General features: G+C 36.8%; 1 protein-coding gene across 5 annotated transcripts in view; it reads left to right on the top strand.

Moving 5' to 3' along the window:
- PTPRM (protein tyrosine phosphatase receptor type M) overlaps positions 1 to 23,060 on the top strand; it is a 321,476-nt gene extending 298,416 nt beyond the window's left edge. For all 5 annotated transcript variants that reach the window (XM_053468204.1, XM_053468203.1, XM_053468210.1 and 2 more), the window contains 11 exons: positions 3,885 to 3,982; positions 10,393 to 10,509; positions 12,357 to 12,511; positions 12,697 to 12,832; positions 13,201 to 13,350; positions 13,715 to 13,888; positions 15,017 to 15,148; positions 16,273 to 16,398; positions 16,695 to 16,858; positions 19,101 to 19,236; positions 22,959 to 23,060. In XM_053468204.1, coding sequence (XP_053324179.1) covers positions 3,885 to 3,982; positions 10,393 to 10,509; positions 12,357 to 12,511; positions 12,697 to 12,832; positions 13,201 to 13,350; positions 13,715 to 13,888; positions 15,017 to 15,148; positions 16,273 to 16,398; positions 16,695 to 16,858; positions 19,101 to 19,236; positions 22,959 to 23,012 — 1,442 coding nt within the window. In that variant the 3' untranslated portion in view covers positions 23,013 to 23,060. The remainder of the gene's footprint in view (positions 1 to 3,884; positions 3,983 to 10,392; positions 10,510 to 12,356; positions 12,512 to 12,696; positions 12,833 to 13,200; positions 13,351 to 13,714; positions 13,889 to 15,016; positions 15,149 to 16,272; positions 16,399 to 16,694; positions 16,859 to 19,100; positions 19,237 to 22,958) is intronic.
- Positions 23,061 to 27,159: the final 4,099 nt, after the last annotated feature.

Raw genomic sequence — 27,159 nt, 5'->3', positions numbered from 1 at the left:
GTATTTGTACTTAGGGGACTCGGCCAAGAATAGCAAAATATAACAAAGCTGGTGTTTGCAGTCGTATAAAATGTTATAAATTCACCTGGGATGTTGGGATGTATAAGACTCCAACACTTGGACTGAATGTATCATCAGCACTCAATGCAATGGTATCTAACATGGTGTAAGATGAATTGTTTTTGACCTTTCTCCATATTCCCATTTCCTTGTAATTAATATATTAATGAAGGTCCATTCACTAAATAATGAAAATGTTTATTTCCAACAACCCCATTTGCTCAATATAGGAATTCACAACCTATGACAAGGAAGCAGAGTGAGAATTTTTCCCACATCATTTTTGTTCTGAAAAACATTGTTAATTCTAAAAAAGCTTGTGGTGGTGAACAGCCTAATATCAACAAATCCAAGCATAAATTTATATCGTATTATGGGTGCAGAGAGAGGAGGTTTACACGTTTACACATACTAAGTGCACATTTAAACTAGTTTCTAAGCCTTAAAAGATTAGAGAAAAATCAGGGCTATATTTACAAACTATACAATTTGGAGCAGACTATAATCCACAAAATTAGAATTTTACAAAAATCTGTTATTTTTACATGCAGCTGACTGCTACCTATAGTGCCGCACAGCTGTTTGTAGGATAATAAACTCATGTAAGAAAATTGATTATTCAATAAAGTCTTTAACTCCTCATACAGGAAAGGTTCTAGACTAGGCAATGACAAGCCCAGTTCTACCCCTGGCTATCACAGAACACTTATCTCAAGAAAAGCATTGGGGCACTGCATGCGTCCAACCACAGCCATTAAGCAGTACTATGGAGCTTGATCATCCCAACTTTTGTGTCACGCAGTGGGCCTGCTGCCCAGAATATGCCACTAGGGCAATGCATATGTAAGTATGTGTCACCAATTTTTAATCAATATAATTTAATCAATATAAGTCAATTTGGCTTATAAATGACACCAGTTTGTATCATGCTACCATCAATTCATACCTTAATGAGGCCAAGGCTTGCTATACTTTACATTGCCATTACAGACCCACACTTTTTTTAGCAGAGGAGCCAGAGACAATACAAACTTTTAACAAAGTTATTGGGCTTCCTATTCTCAAGTGAAAAGGTTTCAGCAGGTTGAATCTGCCTAGTAAGCGGTTCAATCTCTTTAGTCTGCTCCTCATCAGAAGACATTACTGGAGAGATTCTGGGGATGAGCTGTGTTTAATAATAGCTATTAAACACCAAGAAAAAAAGGTCTATTATTGCACAGAAGTAGTGAGCTGACTGCATAGTTAGATCTAGAGATGAAAAGAACAAATTGATAGCACTTCCACAAAAGAAATACCATGCCAAGGAGCACCACAGTCATTTTGTAGATATAGATAGAAATGGATTAGAGTCTACTGAGAAAACGTATCTGTAAAGGTAGCTCTTATAGTTTAAAAGACATATATTCAGGAACAGACAGTAGACCGCGGAGGTTGTGACCTGACAATTGCAGTTCTATCTTCAGACCATTATTATGTGCTCAGCATGTAAAAGAAATAGAATCTCCAACATAGTGAATATTTCAAGCTGCACAATTTAATAAATTAACAGATGTAAATGTCACAGGTTTTGTTTGTAACTCTGGGAAGAACCTGCTCCGTGTTCAACAAAGAAACATTTCTTTGGGTCAGAGGTTGGCAGATAGCAGTGATAAACCGGTTACCAGGCTGTCGTAAGTGGATGAAATGTAATTGGAACAGTTTATGGAACTAAATAATTGAGAAAAGAATAGATGGAGAAGAAAAGAAAATGGATTGTATCATCTACAGAGTAATGTTCACAAACTATCAGCTATGAAATAACTTTTTGTATGTGTGTGACTAGCTATGAAGTTTAGTATATGCTCCTGTGGTCAAGCAAATATTCCTGTGAAGCTTTTCATCTTGGAAAAAAAGTTCACCTGTTGTATTTAAAAAGAGTTTTTTTATGTTTATAATACATTGGTCTGCAATAGTACTTACTAGTCTTTGTTATTAGACATAGCTATGTATAATTCCACAATTGTGACCCCATCATCAAACATTAACGTTAACAACATCCCTGTCAATCTACAGCCTAGTCTTTCCTGATTTTCAACCTCTTACTCCATGATGTCACTGTACTACTTCACAACATACACATTGCACCATCATCATACTCGGTTTGATACTGAGTTTGAGCCCAAGTCTCCAGGTAAAACACTGCTTCCCCAGGTCAGGTCACTTTCTTGTTTCTTTGGGCAAGGGATTTAGCCACATCACTCCCTGCCCATTTTCTCTTCTACTGAAGTCTTGGGCTACCCCGCCGTTCAACTCACCCCATGCACGATTAGCTCTGCCCCTCACCCAGCAGAGGGAGTGCTCCGAGTAACCTGTCCTAGAAGTTCCCAAGTATGAACCCCCAAAACACCCAGCCTTAGTTCAAGCTCTTATATTGTGCAATGTGTGCTTTGTATTGCATCTTTTATCACAATGTTGATTATATTGTTGTTTCTGATTCATCTTATATCCTATAAACTGTGTTCTTGTAGAAGGGGAAACTAATGTGTAGACCTGAAAGCTGGGAGAGAGCTGTCTTTATTTTAACATATTTACTGAAGAGTATGAAATAAAATACTATAAAGATGACAGGACAGGTGTAAATCACCAAATTTATTAACAAAGGTACATTTTCTCTAAACCTGAGAGGTATCGGATGCAAAATTTAAGGTCCAATTGAAAAGTAAGCCACATGGGATCTTTTATCTACCGGACGTTCTGATCTGTATTTTTATCCAGATCCGTATTTTTATCCAAAGCACTTGCTCATGAAACAGCACTTGGTAGAGATGAAGGAAATTCAGATCAAGATATTGTTTTTCTGCTATATATATTTTTGCTCAAATCCTGAAATTCTTGCTTCCTTTTGAGTTTGTGCTCATTTTGCCTAGAGTTATGACACAGATGAATCCCTGCTATTCTACAATGCTTATGTTTTCCAGCCATTATTGCGCAAATAACTTGTATGACAATGAATGTAGCCTGCAAATCTAACAAAAAGAAAAGTTCTTTCTCAGAAACATAGATGGTGAATGTCATTATTGGCTATACTATGAATAACTGAAATACTTAAAAACGCTTTAGCATGTCATGAAAATAAGTCAATATTGAGTCACTGTTGGACCTTACCAGTAAAACTCAGTTTAGTGTAAATTTAAAGATTAGCATTATTTTTTCTATAACAAATTCATATTCATAATAATTAAAGTGCCTAAAAGTTGCTTGTTTTTGCAACGTTCACAGTAATCTGTACACAGAAGACAAAATAGTTTTTATTACTTGCATAATTATAAAAATACCCTTCCTATATATTGTCATTCCTGTATAGTATATGAGGACTGCATTTTACTGCACATTATGAAATGCTGGAAAGAGATTACCAATAGGATCCAGATGTGGTCCAATGCTAAAATGATGGGTCATAAGTAGTAATTCTTGGGTGTATGTTAGATATAGGGCACTTACCATGCAAAGTAAGGGTAGGTTCTTACAGAAAGCTGCACATTGGTTCAGAATTACACTTGGATATAAATATGGCCCACTGTTTTTGTAAATCAGTAACTTAAGTTGTGCAAGGAAGCTTTTCACCATCTACTGACGGAGACCAACACTGCATTTATCTACTATTTCAAGTGCTCTCCATATCTGTATTACATGGCAGCTGTGGTCCATAAGGTTGTCTATATGTGGTTTTTTTTCTCAGTTGAATCTCATATCTTATACAGTATGACTCACTTGCTTATTTTTCTTTTGTTTAACATTTTCTTCCCTTTAGGCATTCTATAAATAATTTGATTTGCTTTCAACAGGGCCAATGCAAGAAACAGTATATGACTTCTGGAGGATGGTGTGGCATGAAAATACAGCCAGTATAGTCATGGTGACCAATCTAGTGGAAGTAGGCAGGGTAAGTGATACTTCCACTTCTATGAACGCATTAGGCAATTAGATAATTGACTGCAATAACTATTATACTTAGCAAGGAGACATTACAATATTATACCAGCCCATCATACCTGGCTCATACAAATTGGGACACCTGTGTTGGTGGTGTGGTTAGAGGTAGGAAGGGGGATGGGTGGTCACTGGAGGGAAGTGGTCAGGGCAGGACCACTCATCCACCATACTCAAAGAGGCACTGCAGAGATTCACAAGAGGAGCTGATTTGGGAGTCTGTGCTTACAGTACCGTTAGCCGGTCAGGGTCAGATGATCCTCACCCAACGGGTCCATGATTTCTACTGTTCACAAAATCAGGACAGGGCGGTAGGGACAGTGCCCAACAATCATGACTGTCCCCCAAAAACTGGGACACTCTCATTCTTGTTCACTCTCACGCGCTCTAAATATATCCCTACCTTCTCTGACGACCGCTTCCACCTCTGCTTCCACTTCTGCATATTCTTCTTCTTCGTCTTCTCTCTTTTATCTTCTATCGTCATCTGCAACTTTGCGGATATGGCCTGGCTCAAACTTCACCTTAGCTCGGGGGAGAGGACGTCACCGGAAGCGTTGCCATTTTGGCAGATGTTCACACCAGGTTATGTCCACAGAAATGTGGACAAAGATAGACGAGAGAGGATGAAGATGAAGAACAAGAAGATGTGGAAGTCGAAGCAGAAGCGGAAGTGGTCCTCAGAAAACAATCGTAGGGAAACATTTAGAGAGTGTGAATGAGAGAGTGAATGAGAGGGCGAGAGAGTGTGAATAAGGGGCCTATGTATTTTTTCTTCGCTTCGTGAGGGGTTCTGGGCTAATTTTGGTGGCTTCGTATGAATCAACGAGTTTTTCAAAATTCTGGAAAATATGCAATTTGCACAAATCCGAATGCACACCTCTAGTAAACAGTGTACTAAGTTTACCCATTTGTCTCCTCATCCTGAGACTACTTATCTAAACTTGGTGACTAAAATATTTGAACAGCTTTACATTGTGATTTAATATTTTCCTGGTGGTCAGATACTACCTGAGTGCCTAAAGTTAAAGTAAGAAATTTGGTTCAGCTCTAAAGGTACTAAGCTGTGTGTGGTTTCAGGTTCATTACAAAAGTAGTTGAAGTTTGAGGACATTAGATTGTATAGGATGTTGGCAAACGTGACTGTACCTTTTGGAAGAGTATGTGTCCTATTATCTGTTTCTGTGAGTAAACGCTGAGTAACAACTCTGAAGATAGTAAAACTAGTTCCTGTTTTCATAACACGTATTCTCCACACACAGTGGACACCTAACGTCTCCCATACATACAGGTACATTGCAAAGTGAATAATAATTAAGCAAAATAGGTATATTCTTATGTATGTTTGTATTTTCTTAAAATAGAAGGTGACAGGACCACAGTTAGCTACAATGTTCCAATGAACTGTTCACCAGCTTTACAAAAGTGACACCTGCAACTCTGAATTATACGTAACAGAAACAATCTTCAGGTTCAGGACTTTCTTATTCCTGGAGGTGCCAAAAGATTCTCTGCCTTGGGGCACATAAAATGTAAATATGAAACTAACTGCCCAAAATAGGTTTTCCCAAAAGACGGTAGTGTAAGCCCCATACATATTGAATCATTCTATCCAGCTTAGCATGGGCTTCAAACTAACAGCTACATTTTTGCAGTCCATAGAGAAAATACCGTACAAAGTGGCATAATCTCTGAAAACAGGGACAAAATGGTAAGCCTAAATGTGCCGGTAACTATAAATTTACATTCTGATTTTGAATAAATATAGCTCTAAGATGGATGGTATGTACTAGTCTCTGAATCCCCTAGCAAATGTATTGTTGAGGTGTATTTGATGGGCATATGGATCTGTGTAAAGCCAAGAACAGAGGGAAGGAAAGGGATCATAGAAACCACAGATTTAGATAAGGATAACATCTGGGTGATTTTTCGAATTTGTGTCTAGAATGAAGAGTTTTCTGTTTTGTTTTAGCTCTACTGTTTGGAGAATTATTTATGTATAGATGTTTTAATGATTAATATGAGGTTCAGTAAGGGAATATGTTCAACTTTGAAGAGAAAACCTGTTGAGCTGACTTGAATTGGCCTAAGGCTTTAAAGGCTTTAACTGCATGTTGTAAAGTTAAGTTGCATTTTTTTAGGTCATAATGTTTTCAATCCCTGAAATAGAAACAGTTTTAGAATTTGGTCAACTCTTAAGATGAATGGGTTTGTGAGAATTCCGAACAGTTTAGCTTCCAGTAGGCATGTTCTCATTTTTTATTTACGGATGTGCAAATGTGTACTTGTGCTGAAGTTGGAACCTGGGGTGTGAGCAAATGTGGCTCCCTGGCCTGGAGATTAGAGACACTAACTTGGAGCCCTTGGGAAGGTAGTGTTTTACCCTGAGACTCCCAGCTCTGATCGATGAAAAGCATTGTAGCTTTTTTCCAAACTTTCTGAGATGTAGCTTTACTCCACATATTTTTCCAGTTTTGCCAAGAATACATAACCGTTATTATTATTATTTTTATCTTTTATTTATATAGCGCCAACAGTTTACGCAGCACTTAATACCATACATATATTCAAGTGATATCACAAGACAAGAATTGACAAAGACAAACCGATACATTAGGTGGAGTGAACCCTGCTCCCAAGCTTACAATCTTGAGGGAATGGGGTGACGGCAGAGTGCTAATATGATGCAGCTGAAACCTTCATAATGATTTAAGACTAGTTGTGAGCATAGATTTATAATAAAGGTTGGTAATTATTGCATGAATGCCTATTTATAGATAATATTACATGGCACACTGAAAAAACATAATCATACATTTAGGGCTATAGGTTTTTCTGTTAAATCATATCGCTAAAGCTTTGTGTGCCTTTATATTCAATTGCATGTTAGGGCTTCCCCTAAAGCAGACACCTGCCTAAAATGAATGAGTATATAGATATTTTTTTGGCATGTGCCGGGTACAGCTGGGTACAGCTGCCACTACCTGTCATTATATGAAGCCTCCTTGACAAGCCACACATCTCTTACTTTTTCAGCATGTGCCAACAAGGGACCCTTGTCATTTTATTGGCAACAGAAGGAAATACTGCACCTGGTATAAAAATAATATTACAATGTGTTCTTGTCCCATAGCAAACTGATTCTGCCAACCCCTTCAATAAATCTAGAGGCCCAGAATACACTTACACGACTTATGTTTGTATTCATTTGTTTATCATATTATTTATTTGCATCCATTTAAATATCTTTTGTGTTGTACCATTAATTCATCCATCAGGAAACATACAATGCAAATACAGCTCCCAAAGGAGGCTTTTTTGCACTGATAATTTAAGCTAATGATTTCTAAACTTGTTTAAGTCAATTTTGAAAAGACCTCATTAGACTGTGACGGTTTATTAAAAACTCAAAGCCTTTTAGGCATTTACAAACATTATGTTGCCCTGTGCCTCCCTGATAACGGGTGATAAAATTATTTCATTCTTACAAGAGGCTTATGCTCTGAGGGATATAATGTTTGTTAAATGCTGTGAATGAAATTCCTCCTGCAGTACCGAGCTCGAGCTGGTTATCTTATTCATTCACTTGTGAGTTCTTAATTCTCATTTTTCTGTTGGACGGTGTCCTATTTCTTAAAACACCTAGGGGGCAGAAAAAAATGTAAAGTTTGGAATGTTTTCTCTAGTTTATAAAATTGGTTGGTCTGTTGGTGTTCAGACATATAGGAGTGGTAGAAAAATGCATCTGAGGTTTATTAGATTATTAGCTCAGTTGCTGCAACTAGTTATGAAATCTCTGTGATGTTGCAGTATTACTTCTTGTTAAAGCTAGGTTTTAGTTTGTTGGCACTGGCCTATGCAATTTATACATTAAGTATCCATGTACCTGGCTAGCTTTACATGCTTACTGGAGTGTCCTTTCAGTGCCACTGTGTCAATAACATGCTTGTATTTCATGTGACCAACATACACTATATAGACAAAAGTATAGGGACACCTGTCCATTACACCTACAGGGATTTTTATGACATCACATTCTAAAAAAAAACCACTAAATACAAAGACATTAATGTGTAGTTGGTCCCACCCTTTGCAGCTACAACAGCTTCCACTCCTCTGAGAAGGCTTTCCACTAGGGTGATTACATGTCCCGGATTGCCCGGGACAGTCCCGCAATGGGACTTTAAGTCCTCGGGCTGCCTCAATCCAGGACAATGCATTGACAATGCATTCAAGAATAAGTGAAAGAAGTCTCAGCTGACTTTCTAAAGACAGTTCTCCTGATATGCTGAGTCTCTCCTTCACACTAAATTCAGTGTAAGCATGCAGCATCGGGTATGTGTGTTTTCTGTGGCTTTGTGTGTATGTGAATGTGTTTGTCTGTGACTGTGTTTGCCTGTTTGTGTGACTGTGTGTAATGTCTGGTCATAGAGGTTAATTATCTGAATCTGCTCATGTCTGGTAAAAGAGGGGTTAATTATCTGGAACTACTCACGCCTGTAAACCTGAATCAACATGGTTCCCAAGTTTTCCTAATGATTTATATAAAATGCATTTTATGTGAATGTGCTGGCTTGTATACGTGAATCAGTGTGTATATATAATATACATCTGAATCTCATCCGCTTCATAGTGTGTCCCTGAATGCCAGAAGTAAAATGTGGTCACCCTACTTTCCACAAGATTTTGGAGATATTTCGATACTGTCGTGGTCAAAGCTCCAAAAGTCTTGGATCTGTTGTGTCTCCTTCACAGCTGCTTCCTGTTATGTTCTTTGAAAATATTTATTTGGATGAGATTTCAATACAACATGACCGGCACTTAGAAAATAGTATACTTGGAAGCATAAAAGAACTTAAAATTGAATTAACTCTTTGTGCCTCTGGGTCTTATTATTAACCTGATTTATTGTAACTGAATAAATAGCTTTGCAGTCTGTGTTTCCTGCAATGCAGGACTTTTTGGGAGGAAATATAGAAAAGGCAATCCTTACTGTCTGTATGTTATAGTGTAAACATATCTTATTAATAAGTGAATTACATTTTTTTTTGCTTTTGAAAGCTTATTCCACGTTATCGTCTTTATAAAATGAAAAATATGTTAACAGGATCGGGGAATGTACAGCAAAGAAGAAGACATATTCCTGTGATCAAACTAAGGTTTATCACTTACTTTACATAATCCCATCATTTTATTTGACTAAAGTGACATCCTTTTAGGGGGGGGCATGACTCTTAGAAGTTTGAAGAGAGAAGGGTAACAATTATATAAAAATATTTTGCCCAAGGAGGAATTGGTATGTTTTCTTCCAGTTAATGCATATTCTTCATGCTTCAAATGCTTTAATAGTTGCGTCCCCTAAAGTACACTAGTGGTAAAGACCCCGTCTCTAGAAGGATATGGACACATTGGAGAGAGTTCAGAGGAGGGCTACAAAAATGGCAAGTGGTTTGCAGCATGAAAAATATTAAGGAAAGACAATGGGATCTTAATCCAAAGGAGCTTGGAGGGAGGATTAGAGAGGGGAGTTGTGATAGAGAGATTTAAATATTTAGAGATTTGACAAACTAAGCGAGGGAAGTTCATTTCAAAGGAGGAGAAAGGTTAGAACCAGAGGCCATACTCTGAAACTAGAGGGGCAGCGGTTTAGATGTAAGTTGATAATGCAAGGAAGAGGGGTAACTCAGTGGTTGTTACTGAGAGGGTGGTAGAAATAAACGGAGCAGCCTGCCATCAGAAGTGTTAGAGCCTAAAACGGTGAGGAAAGGCATTCGGCCATCTTGAATCTAAGACAAGACCAAAGACATAGGGAAAATAGGAAGACATGATGGGGCGAACATTTTTTCGATGTTTTTTCTACGTGTATTGTATATGTTATGGGAGATTGTATTGTTTTCAGAAATTTTCTATATTTCCTTTTTTAATGATTGAGCAACAATAATATGTAAACATTATACTGGTAAATTCTTTAAAGGTTGCATTTTCTTTTGTGGTATATGCATTTAGTGCATATAGCCATACACAGGATCCGTTGGAGGCTTCCTCTTCTGCTCCAGAAGCAGATAGAGCGGATGGAACCAAGACCGAGTAAGTTTGGTTACCATCCCAGTGCAGCTCTTAGATGGGGCATGGACTGGAATTAAGCAAAACTATGTAGGGAGCCACGTGGCATAGTTAGAGAATACTGCCCCGCACCTGTGTGCTCATGAGGCCAGTTATGTGATAGGCTGTGATACCTGGAATTAACTGTGAAACACAGAGAATTCCGAATTATATAACGTTTGCATTTAGAATCCTTAAATACATTTTATGACCACATTTAATTACATCTTTCTTCATGTATCATTGTATTGTATTAAACAGGTTAAGTGCTGCAAATACTGGCCAGATGATACAGAGATTTATAAGGATATCAAAGTGACACTTATTGAAACCGAGCTATTAGCAGAATACGTCATTAGAACGTTTGCAGTGGAAAAGGTATGTGATCACATTTCTGCTTTTGCTGTAGAAAAACTCTTCCAAAATTGCAATGAAACCATCACCTATAATATACCGTTCAAAAGTTTGGGTCACTTAGCTGTTTTCATGGAATACAAGGACATTTCTAGCTGTAACATAATTGCAAAAGGGATTTATACTAATCAATTAGCCTTTTAAACGTAAACTTAGATTAGTGAACACAATGCCCCATTGGAACACAGGAGTGATGGGAGTGATAAAGGACCTCTGTACGCCTATGAAGATATTCCATTAAAAAATCAGCCATTTCCATCTACAATAGTCATTTACAACATTAACAGCCTCTGCACTGTATTTCTCATCTATTTCATGTTACTCAATGGACAACATTTGCTCTTCAAAAACAAGGAAATTACTAAGTGACCCCAAAGGTTTGAGCTGTAATGTATATTTCTTGTAAAAAAAAAATACATGACATTTGTTTGAAAAGGCCAAATGTTTATTTATCAGTATACATTTTATTGAGATAGGTAAAAAGATAAAGTATGACCTAGACAAAAAGATATGGATACTTTATTTCGGCCATTGTATTTCAAGAGGAGGTACCATTGTGTTTCTACAAGACCTGTTTCATGCAAAATTTAAGGTGGGAAACAGACAAGGGGGTTCTTACTAAAGAAACTAAGGCTATTGAGTAAAGAAAATTGACTTAGGTTAATTTCCATCTTTCAAGAAGTCCTACTTTACAGACCCACTGCCATATTCCTGTTTGAATCAGTTTTATAAAAAATGACATCAATCGTTACATTTTTAAACAGTCATGGGTTATATATTTTGTAAAGACCACCCAGTCATCAGCACATTCTGTCTGTGTCTAGTATCATTAAAGCAGATTCATAATATTAAAAGTTAGTGTGAAGACATTCACCATCCCTCTAAAGTTTGCAAGTTATGCTACACAGCATATGTTTGCATTGAAAGTGTGAAGGGCTTTCATTCGTGATGTTTCTTATTAAGCGTTCCACAGTCTATTTGTCTGGTGAACAGATGGACTTCCATCAAGTACTTGAAGCACTGCATCAAATTAATTTATGATTTTTTTTTTTAAAGTTATCTATTTGGCAAAAAAAAGGAGAAATAGCAAGAAGCGGGATGATTTTAGTTCATATGTAAAATATTTACCACTTTTGAGGTTTCAACACATTCTAGTTTCCATGGAATGTCTCAGAGTTTGAAATGTTCTGAGTTTATGCAATAGATGTATTAAATTTATCATCAATGCTTTGTAGACCACACATTTAGATTTAGCAATAAAAAGGTTCATGCTGTTTCTGAACACAGTTCCTTATTTCATTGACATTCAAAATTAGGTTTTTAATATGTGTATTTGTACGGTTTTTGAGCGCAATAAGATACATTTTGTGTAATTATGTTGTTTTGAAAAAAAATGACCTGTACTACATGTAATGCAGCGTGTTTAAGTATTGACACAATTATAAGTGCATGATACTGTTAAATCTGCTATATAATGGAGAGATACTACTTTTGTGGAATGCTATTTAGTTTTTTTTCATGCTAATGATATCATAGTTTTATGTGTTCACCTCTCTGAAGCATAGCTGGGCAGATCAAAGCAGGTGTCAGATTGGCAGAAACGGCTATTATGTACAGGCACATGTATTTAACCTGAGATATAGTTTATTAATTGTTATATTTTGTTCTTTTTATGTTCAAGGATACAGTGGGCATTTTAAAAGAAACAATTTTAGACTTTTGTTGACATGCTTAAACAGAATATTAGGTTTTACTTGTAAATCATTGTCTCCTAATTATTTTTTCTGCTGTTTTATTATATACAATGACAGAGAGGTGTACATGAGATCCGTGAAATTCGCCAGTTCCACTTTACAGGATGGCCAGACCACGGGGTGCCATATCATGCCACAGGACTTTTGGGATTTGTACGGCAAGTTAAATCCAAGAATCCATCCAATGCTGGCCCATTGGTTGTGCACTGCAGGTAAGCTGTAGTATTTAATATATTAATGTAGTGTTATTAGAAAACTGTATGTAGCCCTCAAAGTCTAAGGGCCTGTTTTGAACCTTGCTTCTCTTTATGGTAACATTTTTTTTGGTTATGCTCTATGAAATGTATACTCTTTAGAGCTTTGGGGACCTTGGTAATTGTGTTTCCTGTACTTCCAGTGCTGGTGCTGGCAGAACGGGCTGTTTTATTGTCATTGACATCATGCTCGACATGGCAGAAAGGGAAGGTGTCGTAGATATCTACAACTGTGTCAGAGAACTTCGGTCCCGCCGGGTTAATATGGTACAGACAGAGGTAATGTCACTATTATGGCTTGGAGTGCTTATTATCAACTGAAAAGAATGCTTTGCACGATTTTAGCATTAAAACCCACTATGTATACGGGGACAAGATAAGGATCCAGTGGAGGAAGCAATGTTGTCTGTAGCCCCAGAAGCATCTTACTTGAGATACTAATTTCTTCAAAGCAGCATAGCCAGGGGGGCAATTTGTCCAGCTTTCGGTCCTGCTACTAAGGCTACATTGATAATGATACTAAATCTACCCAATCAACCACTGCAACAAGAGTTCTGGCCTCTATCATTTTATTCAAAAAACGAAAAAAAGGGGTCTTGTGTTTACAACTTACCTGAACTAACCTGTCTTTCTGTTTAACGCTATAGGAGCAATACGTGTTCATCCATGATGCCATATTGGAGGCCTGTCTTTGTGGAGATACATCAATTCTGGCCTCTCAGGTCAGATCTGTGTATTATGAAATGAACAAGGTTGACCCTCAAACAAACTCCAGCCAAATTAAAGAAGAATTCAGGGTATGTGTAAAAACTTAGTAAACCATCCATTATATGATTCGAATATACTGCAATCTTTATATGGATTATAAAAAAAATAGATTTTTTTCAGCTACATAACAATCATCTGGTGCCATCGTTGATACTATATTGGGTTTTTTCCTGATTGTTAAATCTATACCTTTAAAAGGTAAATGTATTTAATTAATTACTAGTTAATTTATGTTTGTTCGCTATTCGGACCAACCAGTGTATTATTATTCCTTTGGTTGCCATGGTGATAAAACCGCTTTTCAAAGGTTCAATGAATCATGACGTTCTCTGCTTCAGCGTTAATACTGTACTTATTTTTTATTATGTTTTAACAATGCACTTATTTTTTAAGACATTGAACATGGTAACACCAACACTACGAGTAGAAGACTGCAGTATCGCACTTTTGCCCAGAAATCACGAGAAGAACCGCTGTATGGATGTCCTACCTCCCGACAGATGCCTTCCATTCCTTATAACCATAGATGGCGAGAGCAGTAACTATATCAATGCAGCACTGATGGATGTAAGCTTGATCCCATGTGAAATACCGATAAGGACGTAATCTGTAATGCAACTACTGGAGAATTCCAGACTAAGCACGTTTCATGTGTATAAATGTAATGATAAAAAGTGGGATAATACCACAGGAGCACATTGATGTCAGTCTATAAAAAATTCTATTTTTGCCTTTATGTTATATTGGTTACAATTAATAGACTCGGTAGACTTTCTATGTTTCTCAGAGTATATTTTATAAAAAACAGTTGTTTGAGATGACCATGGTACATACAGATGTACAGCAACATTGTACAATGTAGAGTACATGTGATATAAGTGTAAAGTAATTGTGTAATTTACAAGAACTTTACAGGACCAGAATGGAGCAGTAAAATAGGCGCTTTGAGGCCAATGGTCGATAGATGACAGATATGTCGCAGTGTCAGCACCAGCCCACTGGATATTTGTCCGGCGTGCCCAATAGTCAGTGAGGCCTGGAACTTACAAATGACAAATGGTGTTACAGGAATGAAAACGCATTTTATCTTTGCACTTTCTTTGAAGTGCCATAGCCTATTCCAGACCAAGTAAAGCTGTTCATGTACAATAAAAACACATTTTTAAAAGCACAGCAATTCAAACTATATTGTTCTTTTAAGGTATGGAAAATCATTTTATGTGCAATTTTCTTTTAACTGGAAGCACACGTTATTTTATTCTGCATTCAATAGAATAAAAGCTATTTATACGTTGAGTATTTCATTTAAATGAGATGTATGTGAAAGGTTAAACTTTCCCTAATTTATTTAGAATGTAATACTGACAGAATTGTACCTAAAATATATACAGAAATGCCTTAATGGCCTGAAAGAAACCCTTTGTAGGCTAGCTTTAAAGATAATTCTATATTGTTATTGCAAGCAGTCAAAACTGACAAAGCTATTATCTTTATGTAAGAATTCAAGAGACTCAGAAGGTTGAAGCTGGAGACGGATGGGAGCATAGGTGGCATTTATTAAATACAGAAATGTTTTATAAAAGAGCCTTGGGCGTTTTGTCAATCCTAACAATGTTTTTTTTTTTGGTTTTTGGCATTTTCCTGCAGAATACGAAATCTCCTTCACATCATTACAATTCTTTCTCATTTCTTTAGAGCTATGTTCAACCATCAGCTTTCATTGTCACCCAACATCCCTTACCAAACACAGTGAAAGACTTCTGGAGACTAGTCCTTGACTATCACTGCACATCGATAGTGATGTTAAATGATGTGGATCCTGCACAGGTACGTTAATCCAGAGACATGCTGCATTCATTGGTGGTACTATTTTTAGAGTTGTATCACATTATTTTAGATATTGATAAAAGCATACTAGCTTGTGTTTGTATGTTAAAAAGATACAAGAGGTTCTGCAACATTCATCAGAGCATATTCACTAAAGAGTTAGTTGATGGAAGAGTTTGTAGGAGAGTTGCAGTTGGCATTGGGCTCAAACCAATGTTGGCTCATCCAGCGCAGCCGTTAAGTACCAATCTATTTTTTGCCCCCTTTGGTGCAGCTAAAAAAGGCACTAAGCACATGCCTAGTCTGCATAATAGAAAATACACTTCTGTACATACATCTGAAGAGTCATATTTAATCACTTGGAAACAGATCCAAATAGCAATAAAATGTGTGTGCTAATCAAACAAGCTTGTAAATGTTTCAACATCACCAAAGAAAAGCTTGGCCTTACTATGGATAAGGACATCTTATGGGGGCTGATGTTGCGGGCACTCGTGGCCAATGACATGCATGCAGAGCTACTAGAACAAGCACTCTATATTAAAGACCTTATGGGATGGGGAAGTTTCAAAGATCAAACTGGGTGAAAACAGAGATTTAAGTAAAATTTATTTGGTTTGAACCCCTATGTTAATTTAGGAAAGTCAAGTCTTGCGATAACTGATAAGCAGGTATTACAAACTACATATTACATACAGGGACAAACCAATACACGCTCACTTAGAATGTGTCTAGTAATGACATAATCGGACTAGAGATGCTAGAAATGTTAACCGTGATGGGAAATGCCTCGTACTTCTTACCTTACAACGAAAAAAGGGTTACAATGACGTTGATAAAACTGAACAAAGCTGTATTAGTCCAAGAGCAAATGGAGACTTTAGTTGAGGGTTTTATTTTGGCAGCATAGAAAAATATGTAAAGTTACATAAGCTTTCGGGGCCTCTCTTCTGTTCTCTTCTTCTTAGATTTAATAACTTTGGAAAGCAGGGTTTTAAATCTCCTGAGATATCTGTTACTTGTCAATAGATATTGTTACTCATAAACCTGTGTAGATAACAAAGCCCAGCACCTTGAACTGACACCATGCATAAATATACACATTAACTATCTTTTTTATGTAGCTGTGTCCGCAGTACTGGCCTGAAAATGGAGTACACAGGCACGGCCCTATTCAAGTGGAATTTGTATCTGCTGATTTAGAAGAGGACATAATAAGCCGAATATTTCGGATTTACAATGCTTCAAGGGTAAGAATAATAGCTGTAACAGAAATGTGGTATTGAATATGCAATTTAAACTAAAGATTTTGGGCAGATAAGGACTTGATTTGATAACTGCCGAAGAGTCATTTTTTAGAACATTCTATTTTTGTGGATTTATAGTGTGTAAGAATAACACTAGGAGAAAGGGTTTAAGTCAAGGAGAAAGGGTTCAAGTCAAGGATAAAATATTACCTGTAAGCTATGCTAGTGAATCAGTAAGATTTACTTGAGCTTGTCTTGTCAACATTATCACACAATTTGTGTCCTTTTTTTGAATCTAGCCTCAGGACGGGTACCGAATGGTACAGCAGTTCCAGTTCCTTGGTTGGCCTATGTACAGGGACACCCCAGTCTCTAAACGATCTTTCCTAAAGCTCATTCGCCAAGTGGACAAGTGGCAAGAAGAATACAATGGAGGAGAAGGCAGAACAGTTGTTCACTGCTTGTAAGTAGTGCATTTAAAAAATTCCATCTAATTATGTAAATGAAAAACAAAAAGAATCTCCATTTTTCCCCTAGTGGAATTTAGAACATTTATTAAAGCAAAAATAAGCAGTAATTCATTGTGTGATTATCTATCTATCTATCTATCTATCTATCTATCTATCTATCTATCTATCCATCTTGTATATTCTTATATCTTATTGTACTGGAAGAATATCTCTACTTTGTATATCTTTATTATTATATCTTATTATATAATAGAATAAGTAATTCTGTATATATATATATATATATATATATATCTTACGTCATATACTTATCTATCATGAGCGATTTGTATCTACTGGTTGCTTATATAATATATTGTATAGCCAGAGAAACGATTTCCAGGTTAATCATAGAAAAGATTTTTTTTAACACCAAAACGGCGTTCTTCTTTTCTTTTATACAGCCAGGAAAATGTTTATAAGTGTCTCGTTGAGCTCCGAAATCCTCTACAGAGTGATAAAAAATGACTTATTTTAATGACATTTGTTTATTTCGCAGTCATTAAACAGACATTATAGTTAAAAGCTACCATAAAAGCAGTATTTTAGTGGAAATGACATTTTTCAAGCAAATAGGGCTGTCAGTGAGGAGGCACCCGCATCAATGGCTTGCTAGAGTTCTCTGACGCGATCAGAGTTCACGCTGTAGAAGAGTCAGGCCCACAGCCTATTTCTTCACAGTGTGACAACCAGTGGGAGGCTTCCTCAGCATCTTCTATTGTTCCATGAAAATCTCATGGATTATGTAAGTGATTTCAGATTTGAGAAGGCTCCATCAAGTTTGTATCCCTTAAGGTCAGACATGACCTTTCCTTTGCATTGAAAGCTCTGAAACAAGCTTTGAATATGGTTGAAATTTCTTCCATGTAAGTGACTAACCTTCCAGTAAGATTGAAGTATGTTCTGGTTTGCCGAGGATGACTGAAGTAACCTTTAAAAAAGAACGCTTTAAAAAAAAAAAAAGGAATAAAATGAGAGCCTGACACTAGAGAAGCCGGACTGGTATCCGGCTGGTTTTGTCTCTTACCATTTAGATTTAAACCTGCATAATGTTAAAGCTGAAATTTCACTTTGTTGGTATGTGCTCAGAATATACAATACTGCAAACCTTTTGTTTGTTTGCTTTTATCAGATTTAAGTACAAATGTCTTTCGCTTGAGATTGATTATCAATGCAATGCTGGAGTTATCGCTCCTGTGGAAGGAAATAAAATATGTGTTAATGACTTAGCAGAATTTAAAGAACAAGAGTCGTACATTTAAATAATAGAAAGGACATGGCTGTTCTAAAAAAAAGTCTGATGTTAGGCATTAAGCTTGAAGAACCTGAGTATATTGTATATTGGTACCATCTTATTACTGTATATTCATAGCATTGTGTGTGTATACACATAAACATAGAATGCCGCGTGATAAACGGCTATATATATATAAAATCAGATGTAGAACATCTGAATGGACCCTCCAAACAAGACATTCTTCTGGAAAATGACTGCTAGTATTTGGCTTACAGTTGCTAAAATATGTAGTCTTTAGTGAAAGATGATACATTTTATTGGGCCAGCACAGAAAATTATGTAAAATACGTAAATTTTGGGGACCTCTGTGTTCTCCAACATATCTATGATAGGAAACTTTTTTAACAAGATAATACTGCATAATAGTTGGTAAATGGTACTGGTAAGACTACCAGGAAAAAACAAAACCTACCCTGTCATTGAGCCATAAAAGGTAAACAAGGAAGGCGTTTGGAGGAGTTAGATTTTGAAAGGTTGATTCAGAAAACTGACTGATATTTGGCCATCGAGGATGAAAATAATTCCTTTATTTAGCCTAGGCCAGGACAAAGTATAAAGACTCATCTGTCACCTCTGTGCACATGTATGAGCTCCTATATGTATATATATAAAATGCATGTGACACTGGGTTAGAAACTGGTGCACGTTATCCTTTTTTAGTGTTAGAGTTGTGCAAATGATAAACAGAAGCCTCTCTGCAAATTTGAATTCCTTTTTATTAGCGTAACAACGCCAAGCCATATAATCGTTACATAGTGCCCAGATCCAGTACTGTAGATCATTTAAGCTCATGTCGATTTTTATTGTGGCCCCCCCAGCACTAAAGTGATTGCTGTTCCACAGAAAGGCACTGGGTTACACGGACTAAATCACTTTTAACTCTTCTCTGTTTTTCGCAGAAATGGAGGTGGGCGCAGTGGTACATTTTGTGCAATTAGTATTGTTTGTGAAATGCTCCAGCACCAGAGGGCGGTTGATGTATTTCATGCTGTGAAGACGCTGCGGAACAATAAGCCTAACATGGTGGACCTTTTGGTATGTCTTTCTAATTTTGTAACTGAATATAAATGCCTCATTATCACAGCTGTGGCAAACAGTCTAGTAGGAAACGCTTCACAAAACAAGTGGGATTTTTCCTCGGGTCTGGTAGAATTTACTTACAGCAGCAAAACAGAAGATGCAAAGTAAATATTTGCTTTTATTTAAATATGGCAACATTGTGCGAAAAAGGCACGGCGTGATGATCAGCTATAAAAGCCATTACATATTTACAGGGCCTAAAATGGGGTCTGCCCCATGCATGCACCACCAACATATAAGGCATATTAACCCCTTCAGTTCTGGGCGTTTTCATAAACAAAGGACCAAAATATTTATTGTCATTTTTACCATATATTAATTAAACCACGATACCCCTTTTCCATGTTTGATGAACCCACGCAAATTATATATAATTTTGTTCAGCAGTAGTAGAGCCTTGTTTTAAAATCATAGAAATACATAAAACAGGATAATTATTAGTTATAATAAATAAACAAAACCTATACTGAAATAGAAAAAAATACATTTTAGCTTACTGTACTGTAGGTGCCACAGTTGAACAATGACCCAATTTATAATCAGCAACATCTTCTGATTACAGTCATACCCAACATACATATTTTTTATGTTCCAGAGGACCACATCCATGCTTTACATATTGCCCCATATTATATATTAATACAATTCACTTAAGTGGTTTAGGTGTAGTGATTTTTTACATTTTGGGCTTAGGGGCACTTTTTTAGATACAAATATTTTTATTATGTGATTTAATTTTTTTTTATTTCATGTGTATTTATTTTGTTTCCTTATTTTTTTATTTATTTCTCTCCCTCTCCTCCTCCATATCCATTTGTGCTGAACACAATGTGATCAACAAGCAAAGCTCCGTAGCCCTGCATTCCAGATTGCATGAATTGCAGTTAGCTGACAGAAGGAGCAATGGTCTAGAAAGACCCTGCTGAAGGCTCTCCTCTCCTCAAGTGAACTTCTGGTGGGTGTTAGCAGTGACACCTTCCAGAAGAGGATGCCCGATCACGTGATTAGGCATTCCTTGGATTATAGTATACCAGCGCTTGCAGTGAGCGCTGTCACACACAATCAGTCTGCTAGAAGCCAGTGATGTCAGGGGAGAGTCCAGGATGTCAAGGATAAAAAAAATCTACTGTATAAATAGAAGTCTACAGTTAGTCACAAAAAAAGGACCAGAAGTTAACTAAAGTTCTTTCAAAGATGGTCTTTTTCGCTTTTAGCAGTAGAATTGCATTGTCAGCTCTTGTTCTGCATTCACCTTCATGTTATGTGCCGTCATTAGAACCACATTACTACTTTGTTAGCTAATCATGAGTTCAGCTATGTTTAGACAATGATCCTCATCTGGTTTCATAAGAATATTTTATAGTGAACTAAGCCACAGTTGTATCTTTTCTCTTCAGATGAAAAAAGCTAAATTATCAAAAGGCACTAGTGATTTCACTACTGAAAGTTGCATATTTCTGCTGCTTTAAAAATGGATGAAGCTGTAAATAAGAAACTTTTTATGATCTACATCTGCAAAAGAGCAGCTATTGTATTCAAATGTTATTAGTGGAATGGGCCAAGTTCTTGCGCAGATTACGAATCCGCTAGTTAATTTTGTAAACAAATAAATGAAAAAAGTCTACCGCGTTGCTAATATATCACAATGTTTTTACATTCTTGGCAGACTTCCAAAAATCAAATAATTGTTTCCTTGGTTCCCTTAATAACACTCTGAATGCAATTCAGTGAGTAGACAATAGATTAGTCGCTGATTATCGCAATACCGCTGTTAAACTCGCATCTGCTCATAACCCTACAGGAACACCCCCCTGTTCTTAGACCCTCTGATTGTCTTATCTAGAAAGCCCTGTGCTAAATATTTTCTCATAAATGCAAATAACTTCCATTTGTGAACTGTTCTTAATATTCTGCCAGTGTGTGCATGAATGTATCTTCACAAACATTAAAAAGTTTTGAGTTTTCCAATATTTATTTTAATTTTAAGAAGATCTATTGACCAAGATTCATTAATTGAGATAAATGTACTGGTATGTTGTTCTTTTCTATTTCAAGTTATACCAGGAGCTGATCAATTACTCAGAGCCTTTATTGGAAGGTGATAGCTCACATTAGACCAACATAGAAAAATACATAGCATCACATCGGTCTTTTCTTCAGTTGAAGCCATCTTTAATCTATGCTGTCCCAGTAAAAGGAATCACCAGTGTGGATGTAACCATTTTTCATTAATTTGTCCAACCCCAACCAAAACTTCAGCATGTAATCCTCTTCTTTAAAAAGGAACTGTTCAATCAGAGATTGAATCCATCTATCACGTTTGTTATTAATAGTTATTCAGTGTTATAGTTTTTAGTTCTCATATCACATAAGCATTTTTTCAACCTTATTTTGAATGTCAGCACATTAAGTTGTATTTTCTCGCACTTTCACTAAAATCATGTGGGATGTTGCAGTTAACTCACCGAGAGTGAAAAAGAGAATATTTTGTTTGGTTTGGAGGCAGGATTTGTAAAATAATCTCAAAATCAATTTTGTAGTTACAATTCAAACTTTAGAGGGTAGAATATACATTTTAATTCCCCCGGCCACGGCGCATAAATACCATCCAAGAGTAGAACTGTGTTAGAACATGGGGAATTGGTTTTTAGTTATATTTGCCCAACATGATGAGAATCACGGAATAAAATCAAGATTTTCAGAGAGATTGAAAAATAAAATAGGGTACAAAAATAAGGTTGAGGCCATATATTCTGAAATAAAGCTGCTAGGATTTGGACGGTTAAGCAGATGAGAAATAAACATGAAAAAACTTGAATGTCAAGGAAAAAGATAAAAAGTAGCTATACCTTTAAATTACTTTTCACACCCTTAACTGTATAAAAAGCCTTTAAACTCTAGCCATAAATGTCCACCTCAGATCTTTTCAGCAAACTGATTTTAACAAAGTTGGGTACAGGTTATGCTTGTCTTTATACATTGCACATTCAGGCAAGCACCTTCTGGCCTCTGGCCCCCATCATAACTAATAACACACAAACAGAAACAGACACTCACTCACCTTGCACGGAGCGCATCTACAGCTCACATCTCTTGAAAACACCGAGCACCACCTCTGTGAGTGGGATGGCCCTATTTTGAGAATTAGGATTGACCTGGTGGATAATAACTCCCTGATAGGTAAAATCTTTAGTAATATTGACTTTCATGGGTTGTTTTATGAAAAGGTACACTAATTGAAGTTGATTGGACCAACATAGACTAAGATGCAACATTACATAACCTTTTGGGGACTTTTGAGGTCCTAAATATAATCTCAAAATATGATATGGATGGGGATCTGCTGGGGACACTGCATTTGACAAATCATCAAATTTTTTTGCCCCATTGATTGCTACAAATGTACACTGACATTTCTTTTTCTTCATGAAAATAAGTGTTCTATGAAGTGCTTAAATATTTCTAGGACATTTTAAAATCGCTGCTTCTTTTGAAATGCAGTCTAATCAACCCACTGTGGAACAATTTGCTATTCCATCCAACTGAAATTGACCTAACACAAGTGGAAATTATTCCTAAAGTGGTACCATTTCAAAAAAAAATCCTGCTTACCTACTGCAGTTATATGAATCTATTATTCTAATCTGACTGTTTTGGGTTTTTTTGTTCTATTTCAGGATCAATACAAATTCTGCTATGAAGTGGCGTTGGAATATTTAAATTCCGGATGACTGCACTAATGATTTGAATAAGCAAAGGAAAACAGACAAAAAAACAAACTTTCACCTCCATCTCTTACCATGGAACAATGCAAATTGTTCTTTGATATTTGTGTATATAAAATGGAAACTTCAGTGTTCTGCTTATTTTGCTTTTGTATAATTGGCTCTTTTAAGAGCTGGAGAAAAAAAGTGTTTTGGAAAATGCTTGCACTGCCTTTTTTTCCACTGTGTTGCTGCTTGGTTGACACAGACTCATCTTGAAATTTATGGGTAAAATATCCACAAATACCAAGTGGCCTCAAAGAAGCAGCATAATCAGTTGGCAAATGAAAGAGCACAATGACATTGTTCTGAAGGAATTTGTACTCTTCTATTTCATTGGGTCGCCTTTGTTAATTATTACAATAGTGTTAATTTTTTTTTTGTTCCGTGGAAAATGCAGTCCAGCACAATGACAAAACACATTATTTTGACTATATTTGTACCCCAGAGGTGTTTAAACAAAAACACAATATATGTATTTTATCTGTTTTTAAATTGCGTTTTGATAGGTCATCTTTGGTTCCGTTATAATTGCTTTATTTGTATCATTTCAAATAAATTTAAAAACCAAACAAAAAATATGATATAAATAAAAAAATATAAATATCCAAGGCTTTCTCATGATTTTACTTTGAAACCATCTTTAATATATGAATTCAAAGCCATAGACAGGAACTCCACAAACAACTAATATTCTCAGAAATATAGTGCTCAGCCATGAATAAGAAATGCTGAACTTTAGATAATGAATTCTCAACCTTTGATAAAGAGTTCTAAACCTTTGTTAAGAAGTGCTAAATTGAGTGGTCGGCCGGAATCAAATATTTCTATCCTCGGTTAATAGATGCTTACCCTTAGATTAAATTGAAGTTCAAGATCCAAAAATAGGCATATTAAAAGCAGTTCTCCCAAACACATAGCACAAGCACACTTAGAAATATGCAGTTCTAGTTACTTTCATTATGAATAAGTTTAATTATGTCAATTTTAAAAAGATTGCCCTACATAAGGGCTGTATCTTGGCCTAGGCTGACACTTTACAGGGGTGGCAAAAAAATCCTCTACACATCCTTAAAAAGAACTGAGCCAGCCCGCTTAATTTTCATGGGCAGCACTGCCCACAAAGATTATTGAGCGGCTAAGCTCAATGGGCTGGGTGGGCTCAATTTTTCTACAGGCAGGTAGGGGCACCGAGAAACCAGTGTAACCGCAAGCAAGTTGTCATCATGAGCCATGGAGGGAACCAGGAACAGTAAGAGCAAGAAGTTTTCAGCCAGGAATACAGGCAAGCTTTTTAAGGACAACTGCTTGTGGACAAAGTTAACACCGTTAAGCTGTTAGGAGACAAAGATGGCAGAGACAAGCTGTTTGGGCAACTAAGGTGGCACTGTCAAGCTGTTTGGGGACAAAGATGGCACTGTTAAGCTGGGAACAAAGATTGCACTGTTAAGACGTTTGGGGACAAAGACGGCAAAACAAGACTTTTTGGCACAAAGATGGCCCTGTTAAGCTGTTCATAGATAAAGATGGCACTGGCAAGTGACAATTTTTTTGGGAGTAAATAAAATGTTCAAGCTGGATTGATTTTAAACTATGTATGTTTACATACACTGTCTAAACGGGCAAGAATTAAGCTCCAGACACCTGTAGCGGGGCTGTTACCGTTTAATTTTGAGGGGGGAACTTAATGGCGAGTGACTCTGCCCCATTTTGACTTTGCTCCTGTGGACTGATCATGACCTGTGACTATGGCTGGTATTTTTTTTAAGAAAAGGTGACAACCCTAATGGCTAACTTTGACACTATAGCTACTATGGACCACAGTTCACATTATGCTCAGCAAGCCACACCTTTTATTATTTCATCTAAGGCTTATTTATTAAAATAATAGACAAAACAACACAATATACAAGTAGGTACTTGGTCTCCATGCTTAATATACAAAGAGAAAGAAGTGGAGCCTAAAGAGGAGCAGGTGGGAACAAAAGAGGGCGTGAGTTTATTGCGTAAGGGGCGAGTCATAAACAGGAAGAGTTGTGGCCTGGACAGAAGGGTGTGAAGCAAAGTAAGATTAGACCTAAATACACCACTGGGCAAGTATATATGATTTAATTATGAATCATATCAGGAGAAACTTTTAGTTTTATTTGGAGATAATGAAAATGGCTTGAAGTATAGTGTTATATGGACACTTATGTGAAGATGCTCTCCAGCCCTATTTTCATTGTAAATGCATATTCCAGTCCATTTTGCATGGACAAAGCATCTTTGCACTCATTCCTTCGTTACTGGTGTTAAAAATTAGAATTATTGTCTCATTAACTACTCCGGGAAAAGAAAAAATGTCGGTGCGCTAAGCTAGTCACAGGCTCAAATAATACAAATGTATAATACGAGGCCTACCAAACAAGTGTAAGCATGCTGCAAAAACAGTGAATTGGCTGTACAATGTATACAAAAAACAAAAACTGTCTGTGCTTCTTACCCTAATAAAGTTGGCAACAAATATATAAACATAATATAAATGAGAGGTTTTGGTTATATGAATTGGCCAAAGCATAATTAAGCTCACCCGCCATGTCAAGGCACACTCTCAATAGGGTGAGAACCTACTCTCACCTCCTACATAGTGGGCACACAAAGCAGTTTATACTGCTACCAAAACCTTATTAATGTGTTGGGGGAGGTGCAATTAAACCTCCTCCCTATTAACCCCTGGACAGCAAGCTGCAACCAGACTGATGAGGAGCCAACAACCTCAAATATGTGCAAACAGGGAAAAGAAAAAATGTTGGTGCGCTAAGCTAGTCACAGGCTCAAATAATACAAATGTATAATACGAGGCCTACCAAACAGGTGTAAGCATGCTGCAAAAACTCATTAACTACTCCCCCAACTTCCTATATTGACAGCAGGGAGCATACCTCAGTATGCTTTTTACAAGTGTTCGGTAAAACTGCCATTTAAGTCAACGGGATCTGAGCTCCCTTTGAAATCAGTATAAGTAGCAGCAGCCAATCACATTTATGCAATTTGAACATTGATCTTTTGTTAGCGAATATGCAATTTAATGCTGCTTTGGTAACTTTAATTGGAATGCTATTGAACATGTGCAAGAAGTTTACATACATGCGTTTTGGTTTCATTTGAAGCAGGCAGAGGGGAACTTAAATGAAGCTAAAGTCCTATGTTCTAACTATAGTTCAATAACTAAACATTGCACACTCCAGTTTGCATGCAGTAAGATTCACTGGTGTCCATGCAAAATGTACTACAACATGCATTAAAACATAGCATCTAAAAAGTTTTTGTTTTTTTAAATGCTTTTGCCATGACTTGGTGTCAAAAAACAAATTTTAGTTTTTGTCATTCGTTTGCTTGCTGACCGTTCAGTTACAATGAAATTCGGAAGGGTTTTTTTAATTTAGAAATGAAATTTAGAGTAATATTTCCAAGTGAGTAGGTCCCTCCTAGCTTCCAGACTCACCTTCCACTTAAGGAATTGTAGGGCTTAGGAAGAGATCCAGACTTGATGTTGCATTGCAGGACCACCACCAACAGCAGCACTACACCAATGGAAAGACACGGCTAACAGCATGCTATGGGACTGAAATCCCAAAAATTGATGAATGGATCAGAATTAAAGAAGGTGGAGTTGGGCTTGGCGGGCACAGCCATACAGATCCAGATACATGTTATGGGCCTGAACATCAAAAATTAATTGATGAATTGATCCCTCAGAAAGGTGATAGAACAGCAGCACTAGAACCTGGCTCGGTTCAAATGTTTAGTGCTGGGTAACCTAATTTTAGCAGATTGACTTTCAAGATATATAACTTTGATTGTTAACACAACCCAGGAACAATACAAAACTGAATTTGTCTGACTGCAGATAGTGTACAATGGTGGAGCTGGCTCAGGTGGACATAAGAGTACAGTTGAAGGGCTACTTGGACACACAGCAGGTGAACAGCATCCTGCTTTACCTTGCCTGCCTATTTATAATTACGGCTCCACAAAGCTCCTGCTCTGTGCTCCACAAAAATATGAGGCTTTGCTGCTAGTGTAAATGAATTACTGAAACACAATTTAGGAACAGTATTTCAAGAAATGA

The sequence above is a fragment of the Spea bombifrons genome, chromosome 5, assembly GCF_027358695.1.
Source record: "Spea bombifrons isolate aSpeBom1 chromosome 5, aSpeBom1.2.pri, whole genome shotgun sequence".
Taxonomy (NCBI): Eukaryota; Metazoa; Chordata; class Amphibia; order Anura; family Pelobatidae; genus Spea; species Spea bombifrons.
Note: the sequence above shows the minus strand (reverse complement) of the source record. Positions and strands in the feature narration are given on the sequence as shown.